This window comes from Perca fluviatilis, chromosome 3 (genome assembly GCF_010015445.1).
Source record: "Perca fluviatilis chromosome 3, GENO_Pfluv_1.0, whole genome shotgun sequence".
Lineage (NCBI taxonomy): Eukaryota > Metazoa > Chordata > Actinopteri > Perciformes > Percidae > Perca > Perca fluviatilis.
Window position 1 is genome coordinate 41,237,878 of NC_053114.1, and position 27,362 is coordinate 41,265,239.

The following is a 27,362-nucleotide window of genomic DNA, read 5'->3' on the forward strand; positions in this document are numbered from 1 at the left end:
AAGAGGAGGAAGAGGAAGAAGACGAGCAGAGACAAGGAAGAGAAAAAGAAGTAGAAGAGGAAGAAGAAGAGTAGGGACAAGGAAGAGAAAAAGAAGTAGAAGAGGAGGAAGTGGAAGTGGAAGAAGAAGAAGAAGCAGGACAAGAAGGAGAGGGAGAAGGAGGAGAAAAAGAAGAGGAATAAGAAGCAGGAGGAAAAGAAGAAGGAGAGGGAGAAGTAAAAGAATAGGAAGATGATGAAGAAGAAGGAAGAGAAGAAGGATGAAGAAAAAGGAGAGGGAGAAGAAAAAGAATAGGAAGATGAAGGAAGAGAAGAAGAAGAGGATAAAGAAGAAAAAGGACAAGAAGAAGGAGGGCAGAGGAGGACAAGAAGAAAAAGGAGGAATCATTTTTGCTTCTTTGCTGTGTCTTGCGCCAAGTTCGGCTCTGCTCGTGTTGCCTTTCTTTTTGGTTTCTTTGCATTTTAAAAAGTCTTTAACATCAAGGCCAGGGGACTACAGACGCTACAGCTAATCCTGGCATTCATAACTCATGTAAAATGTGATTTATTGGTTTGCGCTGTCCCCCCTCATAAATAAACTGAATGGAATTGAAAGCTTTAGTCTGGCTCTTGATATCGGAACATCATGTCTCGACCTGAATAATAGAAATCATGTGACCGGTGTTGTTCTCGATACACTGTCATCAAGTCATCCGTGCTCTATGCTGCTACACAGCCGTCCAAGACAAACTACTTGTTGTAGTTCTGCAGTAGATTTCAATTTTTTAGAGATAAAACGTGATCCTGTCAAATTTGAGCATCAATATCAACAGCAGTTGGACCAACTGTGTCAGTGCTGTAGTACTTGAGATCTGTTTTAAGACCACTTTTAGAAGGTCTAGTCTCGGAATTGGCCGCATTTTTAACTCGGTCTTGTCTCGGTCTCAGATAAAGAATACTTACCACAACTGCCTTTTGATTATTTGATCAAGGCATTTCTCATGATACACTTCTGGCAATAAAAGAGGTGAATTAAGAAGGATCTTAAATTTGTTTTCTGTGGGTGGTGGTTTTTTGTTTTAATGGCAATGTGGATCTTTTAGACCATTTTGAGGAGTGTGGTTGGTTAGCATTTTCCACATGTTATCGTGGCATGCAGTGTGGGACTCGCACTGGTCTGGTCTTCACTTGGTCTTAACCCCTCAAAGTCTTGGTCTTGACTCGGTCTCAACCCCTCAAAGTCTTGGTCTTGACTCGGTCTCAACCCCTCAAAGTCTTGGTCTTGACTCGGTCTCACCCCCTCAAAGTCTTGGTCTTGACTCGTCTCAACCCCCTCAAAGTCTTGGTCTTGACTCGTCTCAACCCCTCAAAGTCTTGGTCTTGACTCGGTCTCAACCCCCTCAAAGTCTTGGTCTTGACTCGTCTCAACCCCCTCAAAGTCTTGGTCTTGACTCGGTCTCAACCCCCTCAAAGTCTTGGTCTTGACTTGGTCTCAACCCCCTCAAAGTCTTGGTCTTGACTCTGTCTCAACCCCCTCAAAGTCTTGGTCTTGACTCTGTCTCAACCCCCTCAAAGTCTTGGTCTTGACTCTGTCTCGCTACACTCTGGTCTTGCTGATGACTTGCTCAGGTCAGGTGGTCTTGACTACAACACTGCTGTGTTTGGGCCAGTCATAGAACCTGGAGCGTGCACTCATACACCAACACCGTGCCTCTGCTGCGTTGGCCTCTGCTTCCTGACTCCCCTGCATCCTCTTTACCTTTGGTGGAATGCTCTATTAAAACAAACTGCTCCACAGCTTGTACCACTGAATGCCTTTTGGCTGAGAAACGGCCCTGTTCACCTCGTAAAAATGTCACAGGCTTGAAACATGATCAGACCACAGGGAACACACAGCTTGTCGAGGAAGCCTGAATTGTTTGAGCACCTGCAATCCAATAAATGAAAAACACACAATTTCTACAGAACAATATCAGTTTGTTGACCTCGAAAAGGTGTGTTTCTTTGCGGTTTCCTGATCCAATTGTGTTAGACTTCAGCCCTTCACCACTGAAACGTCATGCTGCAAAGCCCCCATAGACAAAGAAAGTGAGACACAAACTGAGAGAGTACCTGAGTGCGTGTATACAGTAGATGCAGCGTGGCATGTTCTTTCTGTCATAGATGTCTGTAGTTTCAGGGTAGAAGATCTGAAACACAGGACAGGGACAATAGGAGTCGATCAGAGCGGCACTTTCAGCACAGTCCATAAAAGCATGCCAGCGTGTCGCAGCATGTGTGCAGGAGTGATTCAGGCTAGCGGCTCTGATGAGGGGATTACACAACGTAGACGTGCATTCACACGCTCTGGCATCGTCTTTGTGACGCAACTGAAATAGAAGTTTTGAAGGCAGCTACTTGTATTTTCTGTTGAAGCTGCCAATCGGTGATATTCTGGGCCGTTTCTCAATTTTCTGTTCTTGCCAACATAATGACAAATATTAAAGAGTTTCCACAGAGTTGACCGAGTGGAAACTTCTCAGAAAAGCACTTTGAATACAACAGGCAACTGTTTATTTCTTTTAGGCCGAGCAGTCATTTAAAGGATCATTTCAACTGACTAACTACAAAACTCAGTTTACAAATCTACTGACATTTCTCTTCTCCAGTGAGTTCATTTCACCACAGTATAAGTAAGTAAAAGATAGATTATAAAGACAATAGCGTTCACATATACGGGCGAAATCATCTTGGGAAATCAGTCATGACCACTTGAACCACGAACGCCGTGCAACCAGTAACGTAGCTCAAGCACGGCGTTCGTCGTTCGACTGGTCATGACTGTTTTCCCAAGATGGCGCCTGCCTGTATACGCGAACGCTACTGTCTTTATAAACTATCTTTTTAATAAACTGTCTGTACACTTACAAAGTTCTCAATGCTTCGGTTTGCATGTAGGGACCCTCATTATGCTACCATGGAAGTGTGGTGCTATTTTGAGCCTTGTTAGTGGTGTAAAAATAGCGGTATCTTTTTACTTTACCCGTTCCCCGACGACTAGCGCTATAAGCTAATTAGCGGTTTGCGCTCAAACTGGTCACATTCGATTAGCCTGAAAACATATCCCAGAGAACGGTCGACTCGGTACACGTGTTATTAACCCCTAGGTTCATTTTGCGCCGGATTTGTCCTTTAGACTAACTGGATGTAGACTGTGTGGGTATAAGCCTGCCATTGGCTTTCACAGGAAACAGAATGCAATTCACGTACTGCAGATTTCATAGTAAGGTTTCGGACATACTGAAAATCTCACATACTGTTGCAGTTTACTAAATAGCTTGTCAGTATGGAATTTTGGACGCAACCAGAGTCTCCAAAACATGTCTTAATCACAGCTACATTACGACGTGACAACCATTTACTGCATCTCGAGCAATATTCAACTTTCTACAAGTTGATTTTCACACGGCGCTGAAATTAACTGGCACCAACTGATGCCTTGAAGGCCAGAAATCAACGGTATTCTTTGAATGATATTCAGTGTTACAGAAACTGTATGAACTGCAGTCAATGACCTAAATAATGCTAAACTGATAAAGTCCTTCCAGGCAGGGACATCTGGACTACATAAATTTAGTGGCTGGAATTAAATACAAAAAACCTTTTTACACAGAATCTTAATTGAAGGGTTTACTGACTGGTCCGGGAGAAACCCTTTGCTAAAGCCTGGGGTTCAATAAAATAAAGTTAATCAACCACTCAACTGTAGGTACATTTGCACGTGTGCGATAGTATTGGACGGATGCGAGCAATGCTGACCTTTGGCAGGCCCTTCTCGGCCATGGCGTTGAGCCACTGGATGACGTTGTCTGTGTGTCTGAAATGGAGACCCGTCGCCTGTAAGAGAGAAACCAAACTTCAGGACACAAGAAACTCAGATCCCAACCTCATTCACACTGGCAACAAGAGCTACGAACTGAAGGCCCATTCATCCAACAGCAACAGCTTCAGCCGGGTTACAACCCAAAGCAGCGAAATACAAAATGGACTTACAAACAATATCATGTCGGTAAAGACTCAACGGAGGTTTGCATGACCTCAAATATCTCACAGTTAGATGATGAAAATGATGGAGAGTAACATGTTCTTCTTTACACACATGAATCCAGTTTTTTGGTCAAACGACAGCAACGTGGTTCCAAAGCTAAGTTCAAAACACTTTGGTATGATTTACAAAAGCTATAAAAATGACAAGCTCTGGTAGCATCCCCAGGCAAGAAGATAGTATGACTAGCAGCACAGAGGGGCATGCTGTTCCAATTTTGAACAATCTATTTAAAAAGGCCAACATGCTCCATTTTATTCATGGTTACCTTTTGATCCATCGTGTATGTTTTTTTTTATATGGGTGATTCTTGTTGTATTTATTGTGATTTTATCTCGATTCTTTTGCATTTTAGAGAACCTGCCGTGACAGTGTTTGACCTGCTAATGGAAATATCAAAAGGATTGCAGGTCGGTGTGAAACTTTAATACTCATCGATGGTTTCAAGAGGAGGAGCTTTTCAACAGCATAACCATCAGATTTGGTCTTTTACTTTAGGACTTGCTGCCCTGGAAGATTAGACTTAACTATGTCAGACTCCAAGCAGGTGATGTTTTTAACATGATTTGAAATCTTTCCAGTTTAATCTCCTTAACAAGTTCTTTTTAAAGCACATTACTTGGCCGTAGAAATGCATGCAATTATATCGTTCATACCTCTGACTGCCATCCTCAGTGGCTGACATTTATCTTTCTCTGATGGATAAATACATCATATATGCTTTCACCTTGTAACGCGTCTGCTCGCGGTCGTAGATCTTCTTGAGGGAAACGGTTTTTGGGGCGAAGAAGTTGCCCAGTTTGGCCAGATAGACGCCGTTCCTCAGCCCCTCCTCCAGCTCCGTGGTGGGAGGCAACTCCTCGTCCAGACAGGCCTCCATCCATCTGTGATGAGAGGTGGGAAAAAAGCAGAGGGGGAGGGGTGTTTTTTGATCATGCACAACAAAACATGCAAGAATTAAATCCCCAACTGCAATTCCATGGATATACAGTAGTGGCACTCGGCAAGGCATGTCAAACACTTAAATATGCACTTCAATATTTAAGGGAAAACACAGCGCTTTCAAGCCAGAGAGTTCACTTCGCGGCGAAAACAAAATACTTTCACCCAGGATTTGTTCCTCGGGAACGCCTTAATCCAAACCACAATCTTTTTCTTGAACCTAACTAGTCGTTTTGGTGCCTAAACTTAACTGTCATCGCCGCATGACGCTCGCTTTTTCTGGCTAAACTCCACTACCACGGCCCCTGAAAGGACCGTCATCTGGCGGTGCCTGCAGCCGGCTCACAGTCACCTATTTGCAGTTAAACAGCTACTACAACGACGAACGGTGTGCAACCGGTAACCAGTAACGTAGTTCAAGAACGGCGTTTGTCGTTCGACTGGTCATGACTGTTTTCCCAAGATGGCGCCCGCCTGTATACATGAACAGGACTGTCTTTCTAAACTATCTTTTTAATAAACTTTCTGTACACTTAGAAAGTTCTCAATGCTTCAGTTTACATGTAGGGACCCTCATTATGCTACTGTGGAAGTGTGGTGCTATTTTGAGCCTTGTTAGTGGTATAGAAATAGCAATTTCTTTTTACTTTACCCCCTGCCCCGACGACTAGCGTTATAAGCTAATTAGCAGTTTGCGCTAAAACTGGTCACATTAGATTAGCCTGAAAACATATCCCAGAGAACGGTCGACTCGGTAATCATGTGTTATTAACCCCTAGGTTCATTTTGCACCGGATTTGTCCTTTAAATAAACAGCTTAGCCTCCCTACCGGGATAATTACTGTTGTTGAGACTTCTACCATTTCGTTTTTTTATCAAAAGCCACACGGCAATCAAGAAGCACTTCAAAAGGGGGTTTTATTTAAACAAGTGTGTCTTCTTGGCACTTGAAATAGAAAGCAATTTTCAATAAAAATGTCCTCTTATAGTTGATAGTTAACGAGGGCTGTGCAATTAATCGAACTTTGATCGCAATTTAGATTTTGGCTCCTAACGATCACAAAAACAAATTAATTGAGAAAAAAACGATTATTTTGCACATTACGTTTTGCAAGTAAACTAATTATTTTGTCTTGTTCTGAATGAAAAAAAAGTTCCAAATGGGAGAAGTATAAAGGGAAATTTCACAGTTCAAGGTGTTTTCACTGCTGACTTGTTTAACTGTTTCACCGTTGTTGAAGTTCAATAAATGCAACATCTTTCAAAAAGTCAATGAGTAATTGTGTTAAATAATTGTGATCAGGATTTTTTTCCATAATCGAGTTGCCTTAATAGTAATTGATGAAAGATACTGCACAAAGACTCACGGAAGTGTAGTCAAATAGAAACAGCAGTGGCTGTATGACCGCTGTATGAAACTGAAAATGAAAATACTGTTTTGAATTGTGGTATAATTTCAGTTACATGACGAGCAAAAAGAGTCCGTATGTTGAGGTGTGCTCAAGTTACCTAAAAAAAATAATGTTTTTATATCATGGCTGAACGTTTTTTGGGGAAAAAAACTAATTGCGATTTTACCAGCCAGATGTTGCGAATATGATTCACGATTTTTTATTTTTTTTAGCTACATATTGCACCTTCTACGATTATGTTAAATAAAGTAATAAAAAATAAATGAAAAAGTAATTGAAAATAAGAAATTTCTATGAACAATCTGTGATATGCAATATTATTCCAGCATTTATCTTAAGAAAAAACAGTCAATATAATAATGAAAAGAGAAATAAATAATGTTAAACCAAATGTTACACCAAACTTTCAACTACATATTTCACATTTGATTGTCTTCCCGATTAGCTAATCGCATTCTTTCAAATTGCAATTTCGATTTGAAAACGATTTATCGTTCAGCCCTACTTTATATTCATTCAAAGTGATGCGTGCTTAGATTAACAATATCCTATTGAAGAAGCACTTCCCTTAATTAAGTCAACTGATTGCCTGTTAATGAGTTCATGCATCTTGTTGGTCAAACGTTAACGAGATGTGCAAAAAGTGGGGGGAAAACTTATGTGAAGTCTCTACCAAGCAACTGTCTTTATCACTTGAATCCTAATTACTTTTGTGATACACTGACTTTTCATCCAGCTTCACCCACAGGTTTAAATTTCCATTTGTCCAACACTTCAGTTCATGACAGGATATCTTTAAACGTAATGCCCAAATTCCTGTAAGCCTCCGCTGTACGCTGAGATCAATGCTAGTATGTTAAACATTAAACATGAGCTTTTAAATATACAGTATGATGCATGCTACAGGTAAGACTCACAAAGTGTAGTTTAGACTGATGAAAGTTGAACCAGGTCTTGAGATGCCTGAGATGAAATATTCTTAGATGCTTAGGCCTAGCGGGGGGGAACTTAGGCCCGGTGGGCCACCAGGCTTGCAATTCCTATGGGGGGGAAACACTGACGCATCTCTTAAAAGTTTGGATTGCAAACATACATAACAACTCCTACACCGTCCCTCCTGTTTTTTTTCTCCATAAAACACAGTGGCATCTCATGAATTTCTCACCGATGCAGAACTAGTCTGGCTGAGGGCTGACAGCTCTGCAGCTCCAAGACAACGCACACCCAACCTGGCCTGTGGTAACCTCTCCTCCTGAACACAGAGTTCCCAGCATTCCTCATGTGTGACATTTCATTTCTTTTAGGTCATATCGAGGAGTCACATTCCTGCTGTGTGCCCGTGTCAGCTCGGAGCCACATAGGAGACATGCTGAGCTCCCATACTGGGACGGGCCTGGTGGACTGGATTCCACCATCTCATGTCATTGCTGCCCAGTAACATACGGAGACCCCAGTCCAAGTTTTCTCCTAAAACTAAAACTGGTATCTCCTTAGATATCTATCTATTTAGAGTTCATTTAAAAGTTGTAACTTAGAAGTTGTAATTTTTCTACTTCAGTGAACCCAATTTAATTCAATCTGCGTCACTTATTTCCACTGCAGTAACCAACTTCCAAGAAAGATTTTAACAGATAAAGGGGGCACAAACTTGCCGAGCGTATAAACATACTGTAGCTACACTGTTCGACAACTTTGTTTGTGAACATTTTGTGTCCGATTCCCCCCCCCCACACTCCCCTCCTTAGTCAAAGCCAATCCAGCTGCATCCTGGTTTATTTTTGGGCTACTGTGGGTGTGAAAATGGATCTCATGCACGGATTTTTCCCCAGTATGGAACAAACTTGACATTTATTTTACAGGCATCAGATTGTTGAAACGTGTGTGCTTCCACTGAATTTCAAGGGTGCTTTTCCTTTAATACACGGGGTCATCTCAAGGCCCCGTTAAATCCAATTACACTGAACAACACAGACTTGGACAGCTGGGTCGGGGGGGGGGTCACTGCAAAAGAGTTGCCTCCGCAACCAACTTTACGTACTACTAACTGAGAAGTGCAGAAAATCGACATCTTCATCTACAACTTTATTTGTTCTTTATTTTAGGGCTGCAACGATTATTTTCATTGTCGATTAATGTGTTGATTATTTTCTCGATTAGTGGTTTGGTCTATAAAATGGTGAAAAAGTCGATCAGTGTTTTCCAAAGCCAAAGATTATGTCTTTAAATGTCTTGTTTTGTCCACAACTCAAAAATATTCAGTTAACTGTCACAGTGGAGTGAAGAAACCAGAAAATATTCACATAGATTTTTTATTTCATGAAAAAAATGTCTCAAACCGATTAATCGATTATGAAAATAGTGAATAGTTGCCAAGTAATCGAATAATCTTTGCAGCTCTACTTTATTTTATTACAGAGAAAATATCTGAAATTAATTTTAATGTATGTGGCCCTGATCTTCTCTATTTGAACCAACTGTTAAATGTACAACTGGCAACAACTGCAGTTGCCTTCCCTACCTCAAAGTAATACATCTTCTTTTATTACAGATTACGCATCGTTTCCTCCCAAGTAACGGCCCAATGGTGTCCGCCCCGCTTTCTTAAGAATTTCAAATATCAGCTCCTATTATAAAAACCTTGAGTTTATCATCGGCTGTGAGGAATTTCACAGAGTGAGGTCAAACCCGGCCTTTTCAAAATGCAAACACTCCCACTCGTCTGTAACTAAGGTCTTTGTCATGCAGCAACAAGGTTAACTTTATCCTGAATGTGATTAAAAAGATTCATTTCCTCCTACAGACAACACCCCTCCCACACCATCCCCCCCCCCCAACACACACACACACACACACACACACACACACACACACACACACACACACAAAAAAAAAAAAAAAAAAAAAAAAAAACACACACACACACACACACACGGCCCTCAAACAAACACATAAAAGTGCACTCACTCACACCCACACACTGCAGAGCACAGGCCAGCTAACAAGCAGCTGAAACAACTTCCCTCCCAGAAAGTCCTGACATGGGGTCTCAACACAGGCCTGCTATTGAGGCAGAGGTGGCCGAACCCACGGCGCAAGGCCTGGGCCTGCCAGCCGGGAACAACCCCCTTCTGTCACTCCCCGCTGGAGCAGTGAAAGGCTCCATAAAGACTGCTAACTAATGGCTCTTTTATCAGGGCTACACACACCCTTTCCAGGCGAGCACAAACACAGACACACCCCTCCACTTCACCAGTAAGAACAGCAGCTATGAAAGGGATTCATGAATGTCGACAAATGGAATCCTGCTGCGGCGGGCAGCCAAAATATGTCATGCTGTGATTATTGTTATTATCAAAAGGCATGTCTACAATCACAAATATAACCACAAATATGAGAAAATGCCCCGAAACCGATTCCAGAGTCATTATCAAGAGCAGTTAAAGCTTTAGTGCGTAACGCTTTTATAATAATGAACGTCCGTTACATGCAAGCCGTTGCCAAATTGGAGTTGCTACAAAGACTAACGAAGACTATCAGCTCCTCACAACTCTCTCTGGATTTCTCAGCGTGGCTGCGTTTATAAATTGGTGTCGTCTGGCGACTTTCGCTCGCAGAAACTCGACTCGAGTGAAGATAATGACCTCTTCTGAAGAGTCCATCATGTTTTTTTAATCCTCCGTGTCCTCCTTGGCTACTAGCAACTGTGTGGAGGAGGGGTGGGGGGGGTGAAGCGCGATCACGGAAGGCTTGCATCATGTGGACGCACCAACAGTGTTAACGTCATTACTTAGAATTCCTCATGGGGGAGACAGAAACTAAGCACTATAGCTTTAATGTTAGAGTTAATGAAGCCAATAAAAAGGGTAACTGTTTAGCCATCACAGTTCATTCATATCTGGTGTAACTTGTTAATGAACTGCTACAAATATGTAACACAATAAAAAAAATTTAAAAAATTGTTAGTTTATGTCTTTGAAAAATGTGTGAACGTTCCTAAATTGCAACAATGGAGCATTTACCCCACTCTGTGAAAGAAGAATAAGGGAATTTTATTATTTTTTTTATATTATTTTAAATCTGGTCAGAAATCAATAAATGTCTGTATGAAATAGTGGCCTGTTGTTCAGAAATGGACGATTTCAGAAGGCTTTTGGTCAATTATACTGTATGAAACCAAAATTAAACAAAACGGTGTGGAATATAATATGATCACAATCTGGAAAATAATAGCACATTTTGTGTCAGTAGTCTGCACCACTTAAGCCGAATGAATGTTAAGTCAGTGTATCGAAACTTACTAAATTACTTTGGTAACACTTTACTTGAAGGTATCTACATAAGAGTGACATGACACTGTCGTGACACATGAACCCTAACCCTAACAATAACCCTAACTTGTCATGACAAAAAAATGAATGACACTTACTAAAAGAAGTGTTATGTCATAAAAGTGTGACTTGTTTATAATGTTTAGGACACGTTCATGACAGTGTCCCCCGTCACCTTCAAGTAAAGTGTAACCATTACTTTTCTCAGATCTAATGGTTGTAGTTGGTCCTTTGAGTGTTTATTTATGATCTGCTTTAGTGCCAGATATGGTAATAATAATGGTCAAAAAATATGATGTATAATTGCCTATTGTTTTTACTGAAAAACTTCACAAAAAGGTTGGGGAAAAAAGCACTGTCCGCAGACTAAACTAACAGGCCAGGTATTTAGCCTCCGTTAACTTCCGTCTCTGGATCAGTAACAATTTGTTTTAATAACAGATATCACACAGCAGCACGAGTATACAGGAAAACGTGGAAACCGCACAAATCTTTATCTCATCCCTCCTGTGAGGCGGCAGGAAGCTGAAGTCTGCGGCGCGTTCAGAGGTCAGTCTCATAGGAAGAGCTCTGTTACTGACCACTGTCTCTCCAGGAAGACACTGCATCCTCTGTTCTAACCGCACACTGTGAATCCTAAAACCTCCGACTGGCTGTTGGGGGTCCGTTATTAAAGTTTAGTCCATGGCAGAAATCTTCAACAGGGGGTCCGGACCCCTAGGGGATCCTCAGAGTTACTGCATGTGGGCCACCAAATTATTGATATCAAAAACTGAAATGTCTTGAAGGGTAACTACCGTGTTTTTTTCAACCTGGCTCTCTATTTTCCTAGGTTTTTGTGTCTAAGTGACTGATGGGAACAACAATCTTTGACATCGGTCCAGTATTAGGCGAGATCGGCAGCGGAGAAACAAGCTACAACGTAAGTTAATTTAGCAATTGTCCAGCTTGTATTTACCTTCACAAAATTGCTCGCTGTGTGTGTCTGACAACATTATGGAAAGGATCCCTACAGAGATAGACCTTTAAAACCTCTTTGAGACCTTTCTGTTTAACCAGGAACAGCTCTGAAGTCGCTAGCGCTAAACCCACCAGACTCCATTTAAAAAGCAATAATTTTAGCATGCATATGTTCAAATGTAGAGATGTTCCGATACTGCCTAAAACGCTGGTATCGGTAAGTACTGGAGTTTATGCATCCGATACCACGTAATAAAGCCCTAAAGAAAATCTAAGTTGAAGTAGTTTATGTTCTGTTTCCGTTATAACTGACTGTCAAACTGGAGAATAAAAGAAAGTTCTATGCCGTTCATTGTTTTTTTGCACACGTTTCGCAAAAGGTTTAACCTGAGCCAGACCGACAACAAAGATACAAATAATATCCCATCCATACAGGGATAGTAGTATACAGTTGTTAACACATAATAAAATATATGAAACACTGGTATCGGAGCGGTACTCGCTATCGGCCAGTACAGGTATCAGAATCGGTATCGGGAAGCCAAAAATGGTATCGGGCCATCTCTATTCACATGGAAATCTGTCAACTGTTATTATTTCAACCAAAACTAGAGTTGTGATGGTTGGAAAAGTGGAAAGATGACCCAAAGCAGCTTTTCATAGTTTTATTTTGTTTCTGTCGACTTTGAATGAAGCGTATTAGACAATGCTAAAATGACTGTTTATTTACTTAAATTCCTGTTAATCCTAAGGATTGACTGTGCCACATGTATGTTTAACATTAAAACATGATTTATAAGACATTCCAACAATTACTATTTTAATAGCTTAGTATTCTATGCACTAAAAAGGTATGTATAAAGGCGTAAGGCAGCCCTACACGTCATTGTAGGCCCAGTTTAACATGCAACTTCATTTTATACAATATACAGTATGTAGTGAGGGGTCCCTGCTCCGTCTCTCTTTCAGTTGAAGCTCCCTGGTCTATGGAGGCGAAGACACTTTGGACTTCAGTTACATTCTTCCTTTTTCCCAGGTTTCCGTCTGAGCCACAGGCGCAGTGCTTCCGCCGCAGTTAATGTTTAATAACTGCTTATACTAACAGACCACAAGCCTGGTTATTGTAACGCTAAGAGCTATTTGTTCTTCTGTCCGTCTCAGGGAGCGGCCTAATAGGTTTCACTGACTCATAATTTAGAAACGGAAAGTTTTCAACAGCATTTACATGACTAAATGTCAACATGGAGCAAGTCCTACATCGTTAAATAGTATAGTATGCTCATGGAAATGCTAATAATAGTTACATGAAGTGCATAATTGGCCTCAACATACGTGGAACTACACACCGAGACTCCCCTCAGTCACGAAATTTATTTAGAGACAGAATTTACCATCAGACATCCCAGAAACCGGATACAAGTGTCACAAACACACAGTTGTATTTTTTAATTCTGCAGCGTGACATTAACACTCTTCCTATATTTTCCAGTTATTATTTTGTGGCACTAAAAACAAGAATGTTGCAGGCTATGCCTCATCCTGCTGGACTGTAACAAGAAAAAAACAAACAATTTAGGTTATTGGGTAAATGAGGACACAAAGAAACATAAAAGCTCTAATTAACGATTACCACTAAAATGTTTACCATGACTGAGACAAAGTGCTGCTGTGGTAGATGTTGATATTACGGTCATAAACTCAACACTTCTCGTTGCCGTTTCACAATAAAAAAAACCTTGCTGCAGCAAAAGATAAGAGTAACTGGAACTAGATAAGCTTTGGGAAGTTGTGATAACTATTTTCCACTTCTTTGAGAGTTAACAAAAGACGAAATCTACTTTTTCAACTGTAATGAAAAATAATCGGCTTGTTAGCTCAGTGTTAACCAAGGCTACAAAGTTGGTCTCATCCACACGTGGATATATTTCACAGAAATCAGTGTTACATGGTGAACTGTAAGTTGTTGTGACCTTAACCTTTAACCAAGGATTAGCCAACGCATGAGCCACACCCACCACTGAAGCCTTCAGCTAAGGCCAGGAAGCCCCATGTGTACATGCAAACATTCTCAACATAACACATAAAACAGGCATTGCAAGGCCAAACAATACGCTCAGTTTAGGGAATCCTGTTCTGTGCCGTCCTTGCATGGCATTATTAAAAAGAAGGCAGTGCTGTGTATTTACAGAATAGCTGGAAAGGCAAAATCATGTGTGGTGAGCCTTATCACAATGTCAAGGTACACATACCATTATTACACATACACACCCCCCCCCATGTCCTGCTTTCCATTTTCCCACCTTCTCCATTGTGATGATAAACTGGATTCTAATTAAAGTCTGTGCACATTCTCTCCTACAATCCAGAGGGACATCCAACCTCAGTATAAACTACATGTAGGGCTGCGCAATACATATGTTTTTTTAAATATATAATAACTACTGCAATAAACACATAAAAATCGCAAAAGGCTGCGGCATATTGGAAACACATTTAGGGATTTTTTTGTGTTAGTTGAAAGAAAATATCAGCAGAACATTGCACTTTAAAAATGTAACTCAATCTTTTTTTTTTTTTAGTGCTGCCTTTTATGTTCAATTCAACGTTCAATTTGTTCAATAAAAGAATGTTGAAACTGATTTCCTTTCATTTGTTTTAAATTCAACAAACAATTTCTTGTATTTTAGCAGAATACTGAAGGCAGCTGAGATGCAGATCTGAGTACACTTTAATATCTCTTTATTTATTGCAAGTAATATCGTTATCGCGGTATTCAACAAAGTTATCGCATATTTTCCTCATATCCTGCAGCCCTCGTACAAACCATAGTCTAAAAGGTGTGAACCATGAACACGGAGCGGTTTCACAAGGACAAAGCACAAAGGAAGGGATGGAAGAAAAAAAAAAAGGAGAAAAATGACAAGAGGCAACACACACACACACACACACACACACACACACAAAAGATGAGCGAGAGCCAAGTTGTCCATTACATGCTTTGCTGCAACGCTGGAATCTGTGCACCAACTGACCTCGTCCTCTCAGCGCTCACACTCAAACAACCCGACAGCAGCTGGACCGACACCGTGCACGCTGAGTCACCGTGCACGCTGAGTCACTGTGTGAAATCAGTGCTTAGTGTGTTAAAGTGGGGGAACTAATCAACCAGGCCCGGCCTGTACACCGTAACACTATTCGCAGGCCGTGACGCTGACCTCTTCATGTACGTTTGGGGAAAAAAAAACTACAAATCTGGTTCATTTACAGCCTCTTACAGTGAGTCTAACTAATTATTCTGTTATACTAACATTTCCTAGGACAGTAAGAATGAATGTATGTTACAGCTTAAACAATTAGCTGATTATGGATTGGATGACTGAAGGAAAGTCATTCATTTTTGCAAATAAATTTTTTGGGACCTCTTAAAAAGGTGCAGTAAGCGATGCTGTAAAGACTCTTGATATTTGAACTCAACTGCCAAACAATTACCCCCTCCCTCAGAAGCTCCCCCATGATTTTCAACCCATCTGAGGCGCGTCATCCAACGGGAGATTTACCAACGCTTAAACGCAGACCTCGGGGTACTGCCGCTATTTATCTGCATGTACGGCAGAAGAGAAAATCGGCAGACTTTCTCTAATAGGCGGTACACACCAACCAGACGGCCGACCCTCGGCAGAAAAGCCAGTCGAGATGATCAGTCGGGTCCCCGAGGTCCAAAAAACTGCCTCGGGACACACTGAGGCGACACAGACTTCAGAAACGTAATACTTCTCCATAGCAGCAGGCGGTGCTACTCTGTATTGTTGCCCAAAAAATGAAAACCGGCAGCTGATTGGACGAACGCATCACATGGGTTTGTTTTCTCCGGAAATTCAAAGCCAGACTGTCATGGCGGCTCGTTCAGAATACGATCTCATATTGTACTAAAATAGTTCACTGAAACATGTTTCTGAAAACATTTTAAGCGAGGAATAGGCCGTGCAGTTGCTGAATCTGTCCTCATTTCAGATCAACAAAGGGAAGTTTAAAAGATTTTCGTCAGATTTTGAGAGACTCTAGTCACGCTTATTCCGCTCGCCATTTACGGGTGAGTCCCGACTGCCCTGTGTCCGACCGAACATGTCAGGTCGGCCAAAATGAACGCCGACAGCCCCCCAGACTGACGACGGCACGGGACACACCGAACAGACTCGAGTCACCGACCTCGCCAGACTGTCCAACGGCCGATTTTCGGCCCCTGTGTGTCCCGGCCTTTAAGCTACCAGCTAACGCTAGCGGTAGCTAGCTAGCTTGGTTAAATCTTTCAAAACAAATCTAGTTCTAGTCGTGCAATGTGTGACCCTGCAAGATCCCCAGTCTCTACATATTATGACAGTCTTTAGAGAGGATTGTCTTTAGATGTGGGATTGTGTCAGACTTTAGTCTTTTCAAAGTCTGTTCAAAAAGTCTTGTAGTGTATGGTAGGTATAAGCTGAATCAGGCGGATTCCTCTCACTGACGAGGAGTAGTGACGGTGCTTGAAAACTAGGGCGCCCGACCGTCTCCTTGGTGTGTCAGCAGCTCGACGCAGTCTCAGGTTTCACACACACACACACACACACACACACACACAGACGGCAGGCCAGGTGAGAGGCTGTGGAGGAGGGGCGGGACCCGGGACAGTTCCCGCAGGGCTTTTATGGAGCACTGATCCCTCTCTTTCTTTCATTCCCTTTTCATTCCCACATTCTTAACTGTGGACTTTGTGACTCAGGCCTGTGTTCTTCTGGGAGGCCTTGGCAGGTAACATTTACACAGCAACCGAAATACACCCTCCAGCAGTGTAGAAGTAGACGTCAAACTGGCACATTCAAAGCTAAGCTCTGTCCATTTTTTTTGGTTTTCCTAGGTTTGTGAACCTCTTAGTATTTATGGCTGTGTTGTGGTCTGTCGGTGTGGACAAAAATCAGACATTTAGTCTACTTTATAGCTGTGCTAACATTGTGGCTCTGGGGACAACTGCATCAGTCCGTTGGCCCAGAAACCTCTTTACAAAGTGGATGAAATGTCATTTAGTTCAGACATCCACGGTCACTAGGGGTGGGAATCACAGGGCACCTCACAATATGATACCGATGATATCACGATACGGCAATTCTGCCATAATATGTTGCTAGACAATCCTATAATGATACGGCACGGTACTGGTCTAACTATGAATACAAAATGCTGTGAAAAGTTTAAGTGCAAGTTTTCTCTTTACTCACCGCAAGTCCAAACTGTTAGAAAAAAAGCACAATTCTGCAGCACAAGTTTTTCAGTCTGTAAATTAAATTTACAGAACTATTATTTGGACTTCAACATGGCTGGGACATCGGTTATTTTCCTCAAACTGCTGTCCGCCATCCCAATGAAAACCTCTTCCTCTTCGGCTAGTTAAGATATCTTCAAGTTCCCCTCGTTCACGGGTTGAGCGCCACCTCGAGGAGCAGGTCAATCCATTCAGAGGGCCCTATTTAATGAATTATAATAATAATAATTTGGCTCCAGCATATCGATTATTGTATTGCACGAAGAAGGACAACGATATATTGCCGTATCAATACTTTGTCCCGCCCCTTATGGTCACCAAATGGCTTTGTGATAACCCTGACGGTTCATCCAGTGCCACCAACCAGTCAAAACTCCCACGTCATCCGGCTCAGTCGCCTGAGGACAGATGCTATCACTATGAAAAGGTTTGAACATATCGCTCTTGTGTCATTGTTCTCCTCATATCAACACAATGCCGGGGCCCTGACATTACATAATAGTCATTGCAGCAGCGGCGGCCATACACAAGAGTGCTTCGAAACCGTTCGAAAACAGGAAATTACAGGCAAATGGCTTTAGGAGGAACTGGGCTGGCCTTGCAGTGAAGGGTGACATCAAGAACACAGAGTTTGAAACTCACTCACACCATAAAAACAGCTCTGATCCAACTTTAACAATCTTTTATTTTTAAAATGATGAGAGTAGTAGCTGCAAAGATTTTATTTTATTCGATTAGTTGTCAACTATTAAATTCAGCGCCAACTATTTTGATAATCGATTAATCGGTTTAGATTAAACTTTAGATTTTCTAGTGTCTTCTCTCCTCTGTGACAGTAAACTGAATATATTTGAGTTGTGGACAAAACAAGATATTAGAGGACCTCTTCTTGGGCTTTGAAAACCACAGATTTTTCACCATTTCCTGACATTTAATCCACCAGAAAGCCAATCGACTATTAAGAAAGTAGTAATCAACCTATTAGTCTACAATGGAAATAATCGTTAGTTGCAGCCCTAATTTAGAGTTCTAAGCCTTTTTGCTACAGTCGGTGTCTCCTTTACACCACCCTGTCATTGTGCAAGGCATAAAAAGGGAGTAATCATTTTCTTAAATGTATATATTTCGCAACATTTTACAACACTCTTCTGCTGGCAAGCAATCAACGACAAAAAACGGACATGAATGTGATAGTAAAGTTAGTAAAGTAACGATTATTTCTCAGGAGATATTTTATTATCGTGGGTGGAAGAGTGTGACGACACTCGACTCGGCATGATGGATTACAGATAAAAACAGATCATCTTTCGGTTTACTGTGAAGAATTATCTCGCTCTGTGAAAGACAAGATAATCTCGACCTTAAAGTCACCTTGAAAAAAGTAGTGAAGTTAAGTGTTGACATGGCGTGTTGAAACGTTGGTCTGCAGCTGACAGAACAGGCAGAAACTGCCGCAGTTGACGAGTTGATCCACTTGTATTACTGTTAAACAGCATGTTAAGGTCGCATAACAGTATTTAGCTATGAGTCTCCAACACACACAACATGTGTTTGCAGTCAGGGCCCTGAGCCTAGGGTTGGGTACAGTTTGGATTTTTACGATTCAGATGCCAAACCGGTACTTTTAAAACGATTCCTAAACCGATTCTTTAAAAACTGAAAAATGTCAAAGAAAGGCTCTTTTATGGGTTTTTTTTTTTAAACTGAAAATTACTAAAATGTAATAATATATTAATGTTTTAAAGTACTTAAATATATAATAAGATCACGTGCAGAGAATGGTTAATATGCTTTTACGTCCGTTTTGGTGAGCCCAGAGGGGAAAATATGGCATTTTAAAAGTAGCCTACATTTACGGTAGCTAGCTAACGGCAGACTACAGAGAAAGGGGGTTTCGGTTCCCAACCCTACCTGAGGCTCTGGAACGATCCGCTTAAGGATATCAGGTCAGCTGAGTCAGTGATCTCCTTTAAGTCCCTTCTTAAAAAAATACTTTCATCGGAGAGCCATTCCCAATTTTATTTGAGCTTGAATCTACCTTGAACTGTCTTTTGTTCTTTGGAAGTTGCGTTTTTCTTTTCTTACCTACACTGTACAGGGTGTTACACCAAATAGTTTTTATTTATTGAAGAACGGAAGAACTGGAGAGCTTCTTCTCTCTAACTAGGGTTAGTGAACAAAAGACGGTGGCTCTTTGGTAGGGGGCAAGAATAAATTCAATAAACGTCAAGTAAAATCCCAAGGCACTCGTCTTATGAAAAGAAATTTAAAATGCCTGCATTTCATCTGGCATATTGTCAATAGAATAAATTTAAAACCAACTTCAGAGTTTCGGCTTCCAGCCTTCTTCCTGAAGTTCTTCCTGAAGAAGGCTGGACGCCGAAACTCGTTGAAGTTGGTTTTGAGAATATGCCAGATGAATTAAAGTTTTTTTTTTTTTTTATTCTTAAGACGAGTGCCTTGGGGTTTTCCTTGATGTCTATTGTTTTTTATTGTTGTTTTTATGATCTGGTCCGTTTCATGGTTTTGTGAAGCACTTTGTAACGTGGAGTTCAAAAAAGTGCTCTATAAATAAAGATTATTGTATAAATGACATGGTAGAAGCAAATTCAATTTAACCAGATTTAAAAAGGCAAGTGCGTCACTACATTTTGGATAAAAAAAAAACAAAAAAACAAATGTAACCAAGAAATAAAATAACTCCAAAAGATTTCCACCCTGAGATAGAAACAAAACAGGAGCAATATGTTGGTTCGAAGGGGTTTTAAGCCCACAACGTCTCCTTGCAAGGCAGCGCTGCAACCGTTGACTTCAAGGCACCTAACCCTAACCATAACCATAACCATAACCATAACCATAACTACTGCCTAATCCTAGTGCCCTTCAGGCAGCGCTGCCTGGAATGAGACATTGAGGGCTTAAAACACTGATAAACAATATGTTGCCTCACTGTCCAGTCCTTCCAGAAAGAGTTTTTTTGTGATTGTTGCGGGCAAAAATCCTTGATTATGCGGCACGTTTTCTTAAAAAATGCGATGGAATATGCGGGATATTTATGCAATTTTATGCGATGAAATTGCGGGAACTTGCAAAAATTGCTGCAAGTTGCAAAAACTGCGGTTTGATGAAAAAGAGAAAAAAAAAAGTGATTCCCCCCCCCCAACACCCTGCTTTTCGATGATGTTCACGTCGCGTAATTACGTCACTTCATAACGTTCCCATGGCAACAGGAAAATGTGAAGTAAAATGCAACATTTTTCAACTTTCTGCAAAGATATATGTGACTTTTTTGCAACGAAAATGCGGGGATTATGAAATCATGCAAGCCGCGCATATTTTGCGCGGAAATCTGCAATTTATGCGGCAAAAGTGCGGCGTATTTGAAAAAACATGGCCCCCGCATAAACATGCAGACTTTGGCTGATTATGCATTGAATTATGCGATCGCATAATCACATTTTTATGGAGAGACTGACTGTCAACTGTCAGTGACATAACCCAATAAAAATACCACTGTGGTATTTGAACCACTTGTTCCAACAGTAACCACCCAGTCTCAGGGTAAATGCTGATCATTCTTCACTGTCACTTACGTTTTGAAATACAGAAACTTGTCAACATTCACTCAAAAAGTGGGCATATTTGTCAGAGGCGGAGCATCTTTTCTGTCACAGAAACACACACAGACACACACAGACACACACAGACACACACACACAAAGTAAATACGACCTAACTGGAACAGACTGCCTGAGCCAACCAGAGCAGACAGAGTCAATAAAACACCAATGTGTTGTCAGTCAGAAACCTGAAAACCACAGGTAAACCCTGCTGTCACTAGGCAACACTCACCACTACATGACTCATATTTTGTTTTACCTGTCATATTAACAGTATTGTTCGGTTAACTTTAAACCAAATAAGGTAAGAGTCAGAAAAAAAAATCTAATAAAGATGCAGTGGATTACTGAATATTATTTCAGACTAGGGCTGCACAATCTATCGTTTTCTTATCGTTATCACAATGTCAACTGGCCCAACAGACATATCACGAAAGCTACTCCTGGATAATTTTTTTTTTGTGTTAGTTGAAAGAAAATATCAGCAGAAAACTGCACTTTAAAATGTAACTGTCATTCGTTTTTTAGTGGTGCCCGTTATATTCAATTCAATGTTCAAGGCGTTGTCCACAAACACACCACAGCTCCATTATGACAGAGTGATCAGGTTCGAGGTTGAATCCTGGAAGGAAACCGACACTGTAAAAGGAGCGCTCCCGGTTATTTATCAGCATGCAAATAAGAATTTGACTAAAAGTATTCTGTGAAAGATACATCTACTTGATCTTACTACAGTTTTATTTAGAATAGTCAAATTAGTGTGACTCACACCTAGGGATGGGTCTAGAGACCCGGTTCTATTAGGACCCGGTTTTCTCTAAACTTTTTTCCGAGCACAGTGTGTGCGTAGAGACCATAGGTGAAGACTAGCCTCCCCACCGCAAATCATTTAAAACACAGTCGGACTGGCTACAGAGAGCACCGCTCTGTGGGCCGCTTTATTTAGTTAGTTAGTTAGTTAGTTAGTTAGTTAGTTAGTTAGTTAGTTAGTTAGTTTTAGTTAGTTAGTTAGTTAGTTAGTTTTTTAAACCATATTCCACCCTTGCAATGAGCCCTTCACATGATGAATAAGAGTCGTGGTGTATTTTGATAATTTCGTTTAAAGAAGTCAAGTACCTTCAAGACCATTCATTTTCAGAAGTGCATACTTTTCTCTCAAAGCCTTAAACTTTCATGAAATGTCATGGTTATAGTGAACCCTGTCATTTAGAGAAATTACACAAAACACTAATTAGACGCCCTCTCAAAAAAAAAAAAAAAAAAAAAAAAAGACACTGCTCTGGATTTCTTCTCACCACAGCGAAGGAGGGAGGATGGAGGCCACAGAAGGCAGCTCGGGACCATCAGTGATGAGCAGTGATGTCGTCAAGGAGGAGTTTTTGGGTAGTTGAGGTAGCACGAGAGGGAGGTGTCCAGGGCTGGGCAATATATCAATATTATATCGTTATCGATACATAAAGCTAGATATGGTCTTAGATTTTGGATGTCGTAATATGACACAAGTGTTGTCTTTTCCTGGTTTTAAAGGCTGCATTACATTAAAGTGATGTCATTTTCTGAACAGAGATATTCAACAGGGGGTCTGACTGGGACCCTTATGGGGGTCCTTAGGTGCATCTGACCAGGACCTTTAGGGGAGTCCTTAGGTGCATCTGACCAGGACCTTTATGGGGGTCCTTAGGTGCATCTGACCAGGACCTTTAGGGGAGTCCTTAGGTGCATCTGACCAGGACCTTTAGGGGAGTCCTTAGGTGCATCTGACCAGGACCTTTATGGGGGTCCTTAGGTGCTTCTGACCAGGACCTTTAGGGGAGTCCTTAGGTGCATCTGACCAGGACCTTTAGGGGAGTCCTTAGGTGCATCTGACCAGGACCTTTAGGGGAGTCCTTAGGGGCATCTGACCGGGACCTTTAGGGGGGTCCGACCGGGACCCTTAGGGGGGGCCTCAGAGTTACTGCAGGGGGGCCAAAAAATTACAATTTTTTTTTTTATTATTTTCAAAATTGAAAATGTCTTAACATGAATCCAACATATTATTAGCAAATATAAAGCAGCCTATTTGTTAAGGTAGTCACTAAGGCAGCCATCCACAGATACAGTGAATCCCAAGGATTCACTGTGTCCACATGTATGTACATTATAACATGATTTATACAATCATGCCAACAATTATTATTTTACTCGCTTAATATTGTATGCACTAAAAATGTATGTATAAAGCCTTTAGGCCGCCCTACACGTTATTGTAGGCACAGGCACCAATTTTCAACCCCTACAACATCGTCGCAATATCGACATCGATGTATTTGGTGAAGAATATCGTGGTATCTGATTTGGTGTCTGAGACAGACTCTACTTATCAGGCAGGCTGACACGTGTGCCGGAGTAAATGCTGTTGGTTTACCATTCGACTCTGCCTCTAAAGCACTCATTACTACCTCGCATTGTTTAGCCCTGTCTAAACCAGGACTCCTACAGAATCACTGCTGTGGGCAGGACAGAGGAGGGAAACCCAAACACACTCAAATTTTCTTTCTAAAAAAGGTCAATGTTTTCATGTTGAAGTTCTATAAAATATGCTATAAAAAGCAGCTCAGAATGGGACCAGAGTTATTTTTTCTACTGATATTTATTGCTCTACTGGAGTAAGTCAACTTTTGCGGCCGTTGCTCCCAGGCTGTGGAATAGTTTACCTCATTATATCAGGGAATGTTCCTCTCTTATAGAGTTTAAACGACATTTGAAAACATACTTTTTCACTCTGGCTTTTGATCATTTATGAGTGCTGTGTTAATGGTGTGATAGGACTTTAGTAGTATTTAGTAGTGGCAAGGTCCAGAATTTAAATGTCTTGATGATTGTGTTATTTTATCTCTTGTACAGCACTGTGGTCAACTTCTGTTGTATTAATATGTGCTTTATAAATAAATTGAACATTGAACATTATTATTTACTGTAAGTATTTGATTTGCAGTGTACTTTATACTTTTTTTTACATGTTCTCAAGCTGCGTTTTTGTTATGTTGACCTACTGTGAAGACAATTGTCCACTCTGGTGGACAATGCAGTTCTATTCTAAGTAAGTAACAAGGTGTTTAGCTTGAATCATGTTTGAATCTAGGGTCAGCTCACAGCCAAATGTAAGCTTTTATTTTTATTTATTGAATTGATCTTGAGAGATTAATCAAACATCTTTAATTAAAACGAATGAGATTGTTCCATAAATGTATAAATGTGTGCATGGCATACAGTTTGTTGCCATTTGGGTCTGATATTCAAAGTTATGGTAATCTTTCCAGTCAGTTTTGACACCATGTTAATGCATGCACTAGTTAATTGCTGCGAGGAGGTGACATCACTGGAACCAGTAGGTCCTAGGGTTGGGCATCGTTTAGATTTTAACGATTCCGATTCCAATTCCGGTTCTTATCGATTCTCGATTCCGATTCTTTGAGGGGTGGAGTTGAAACGGGTGACATGCTTATTTCACAAATAAGAGGAAAGGTTTATTTTGATTCAAAGGTGGGTTGCAGTTTGATGGAGCTTTTTCCAACGTAAAATAAAGCCACGCTAGAGCGCTGCTTACTGTGCACCATGGCTGCAACACAACAAGTGCCTGGCCGCTACGGAAACCAAAACTTCCGCATGTTAAATTTGGAAACCATTCCACTGGAATCGTAATTTTTGAAACGATTCCAAGTAGGAATCGGTTCTCTAAGCACCTGGAAGTGACATTGAGCACATCCTAAATATCTGTTACAATCCTCCGCAGCACAGAACGCTACTGTAGGAAAGTTGAACCAGCAAGTACAAAATACAGACAGACGTGGCAATAACTATATCAGTTTAGGGCTGCAAATAACAATTATTTTCATTGTTGATTAATCTGTCAATTATTTTCTCGATTAATCCATTAGTTGTATGGTTCATAAAATGCAAAAAAAATAAAAAAAAAGTGGATCAGTGTTTCCCAAAGCCCAAGATGACGTCCTCAAATGTCTTTTGTCCACAACTCAAAAAATATTCAGTTTCCTGTCACAGAGGAGAGAAGACACTAGAACGATATTCACATTTAACAAGCTGCAATCAGAGATTTTTTTACTTTTCATAAAAAATGATTCAAACAGATTTATCGATAACTGAAATAGTTGGCGATTAATTTAATAGTTGACGACTTATCGATTAATAGGTTGATCTTTGCAGCTTTACACCAGTGGTCTTTTATTTGTCTGGTAAAACTAGGGGTTTGTTTGCAACCTGTCTGATCAATCTACAAAAATAAGAATTCATTTGCACAAAAAAACACCAAGGTACAGCTAAACGGACAAAGAAAAAATATCGCTGCAGGTTTTCAATATTTGCTTAAGGAGGTGACAGATATCGGATATATATTGGTTAAATATCAACCTGAAATCTATCTCCACTGTTATCATAGACACTCTCTCCTCTCTTCCCCTAAAGACTAATCAAACGCTCCTGTTCACTTTCACTCTGCTGTCAGATCTGGGAGGAATCTGGTTCACCTGTGGAATCGGAACCTTCCAGCTATACTCCAAAAAAAATAACTACGTCAGTCGCTGAAAAGTGATTTACAACCAGCTTTACTTCCCCGCACGCAGCGCAGGCAGGGTGATGGGAAACGGCAAGTGGGGAGTGAAACCGAAGCAGAGGGACAGACACAGAGCTGTAGCCGAGCCAAAGTAGAGCACTTTTTAATTCATTAACTTTATCAGGCAAATAAATCGCTGATACAGATAATCTGCAAACTGCCAAAAAACTGCCCGATAATCGTCCAGGGCCGATAATCGGTCCATCCCTACCAAAATATTCTGATTCCAGCTTTATCAAAGTGAATGTTGTTCTAATTTCTTCACTCCTCTGTGACAGTAAACTAAATATCTTTGAGTTTTGGACAAAATAGACATTTGAGCACGTCATCTTGGGTTTTTGGGAAACACTGATGGACACTTTCCCCCATTTTATAAACCAAACAATCGATTAATCGAGAAAATAATCGACAGCTTAAATCGACTATGAAAATAATCGTTAGTTCGGTCAGACAACTCACGTTTGAAATGATTATGACAAAAGAACATTGCGTTTGTTTCTGACCTCGTCACTCCCCGCAGTATGGCTTCACATGAGATATTGGGGGAGGGATGATAAAGTAGCTTCCCTCTGGCCGGAGCCTGCAGGTGGATGCTGGGGTAGGGAGGCGGCACTGACAAGGCAGAGATGGGCAAACTGAACAGGTCAAATAGACCGCCAAATTGAAGGGGGTGTGTTTGGTAAGTAATACGGGCAGTGAGGCATGTCACGTGTGTGTAGGCAGTGCTGCTGGAGTTGGCTGCCTGAACTATCTCGCAGGCATCGCCCCATTTGCGGCCCTAGTCGTAGCCGTGGAGAAAATCTTAGTACACAACATCTAGTGTTTGAGAAGCCAAAAGAGATGAACAGGTCATGAGAATTCAAATATGGCAGGTGGCATCAGCCTCAGGCGGTTCCTCTGCATTTGATGGGTACATGAAAATAAGAGCGATGATAACGCATTTGCATCCCTCTGCTGAGAGAGCATAAATTCAGGCTGTACCCAAATCCAGACAGGCCTTCTCCGCTCAAAAACACACCTGACAGTAGTAGTGTGAGAACAGTGACTGAGCCACATTACGTTTCTGCAGCCAGGCACACAGGTGGCTCACACACCCTGCTGTGCACCTGTCAGACGCATTCCCATCATACCACTCAGCATCGACACGCACTCCCGGCATTCCCCCCCGCAGCGCTCCGCTGCAGGCTCAGGTGTTTCCCAAACTGCCTGATGTAAACAACAGACAGCTCAGGGACAAGCATCGGCCAATCAGAAGGCTCACACTGTAGAGGTGCACCAGTGACACATTCAAACGGTTAACATGATTGCCACATGCATCTCTCACGTTGTTCTAACATTCTTAGTACTCAAATGGATTACTTTCCAGTCGTAAAAAGGTCTAGTCTCGCATTGCTAGACCTTCCTCCACAGCGCTGCACAGGAGGGTCTGGCTAGTCCACACAGCATTCCGGGATGGGAGACGAGATGGGAGACGAACGTGCTCTGGTTTATTGGCATTTCTTTAAACCAATCACAATAGTCTTGGGCGGCGCTAAGCACCGGGCAGAGCCACGGTGCCTCTGCAAAATAGCCTCTGGAAGGAACTTGTTTTGGTGGAATGTGTACGTTTAAAAGTTGTTTTAGTCGTGCAACAGAAAACTCAGATTGGACAGATAGTCTACGTACTATTTTTGATACTCGATTAATCGGTTAGAGTCTTTTTTAATAAAAAAATAAAAAAGTAAAAATTCTCTGATTGCAGCTTGTTAAATGTGAATATTGTTCTAGTTTCTTCTCTCCTCTGTGACAGTAAATGGAATATCTTTGAGTTGGGGACAAAGCGAGACATTTGAGGACGTCATCTTGGGCTTTGGGAAACACTGATCGACAATCACCATTTTCTGACATTTTATAGACCGAACAACTAATCGATTAATCGAGAAAATAATCAACAGATTAATCGATTATGAAAGTAATCGTGTATTGCAGCCCTAGATTTTTAACAACATATTTGTTTTACATTATGTTGAGCCTAGGAAGAGTAGTTGCTACCTAAGTGGTTGCTAATGGGGATCCAAATAAACCAATTAATTAAACTGTGATAAAAGACCACGTTTGGTCAACGCACACACCAAAAACTACACCCCCCTTTCACCC

The 27,362-nt window shown here is 41.1% G+C and overlaps 1 protein-coding gene across 1 annotated transcript in view; it reads right to left on the reverse strand.

Annotated features, from left to right (window-relative positions):
• iqgap1 (IQ motif containing GTPase activating protein 1) overlaps positions 1-27,362 on the reverse strand; it is a 73,619-nt gene that overhangs the window by 38,137 nt on the left and 8,120 nt on the right. Inside the window, exons 3-5 of the mRNA XM_039794807.1 lie at positions 4,790-4,946; positions 3,777-3,854; positions 2,091-2,167 (exon numbers count right to left, since the gene is read on the reverse strand). Of these exons, the coding sequence (XP_039650741.1) occupies positions 2,091-2,167; positions 3,777-3,854; positions 4,790-4,946 (312 nt within the window). The remainder of the gene's footprint in view (positions 1-2,090; positions 2,168-3,776; positions 3,855-4,789; positions 4,947-27,362) is intronic.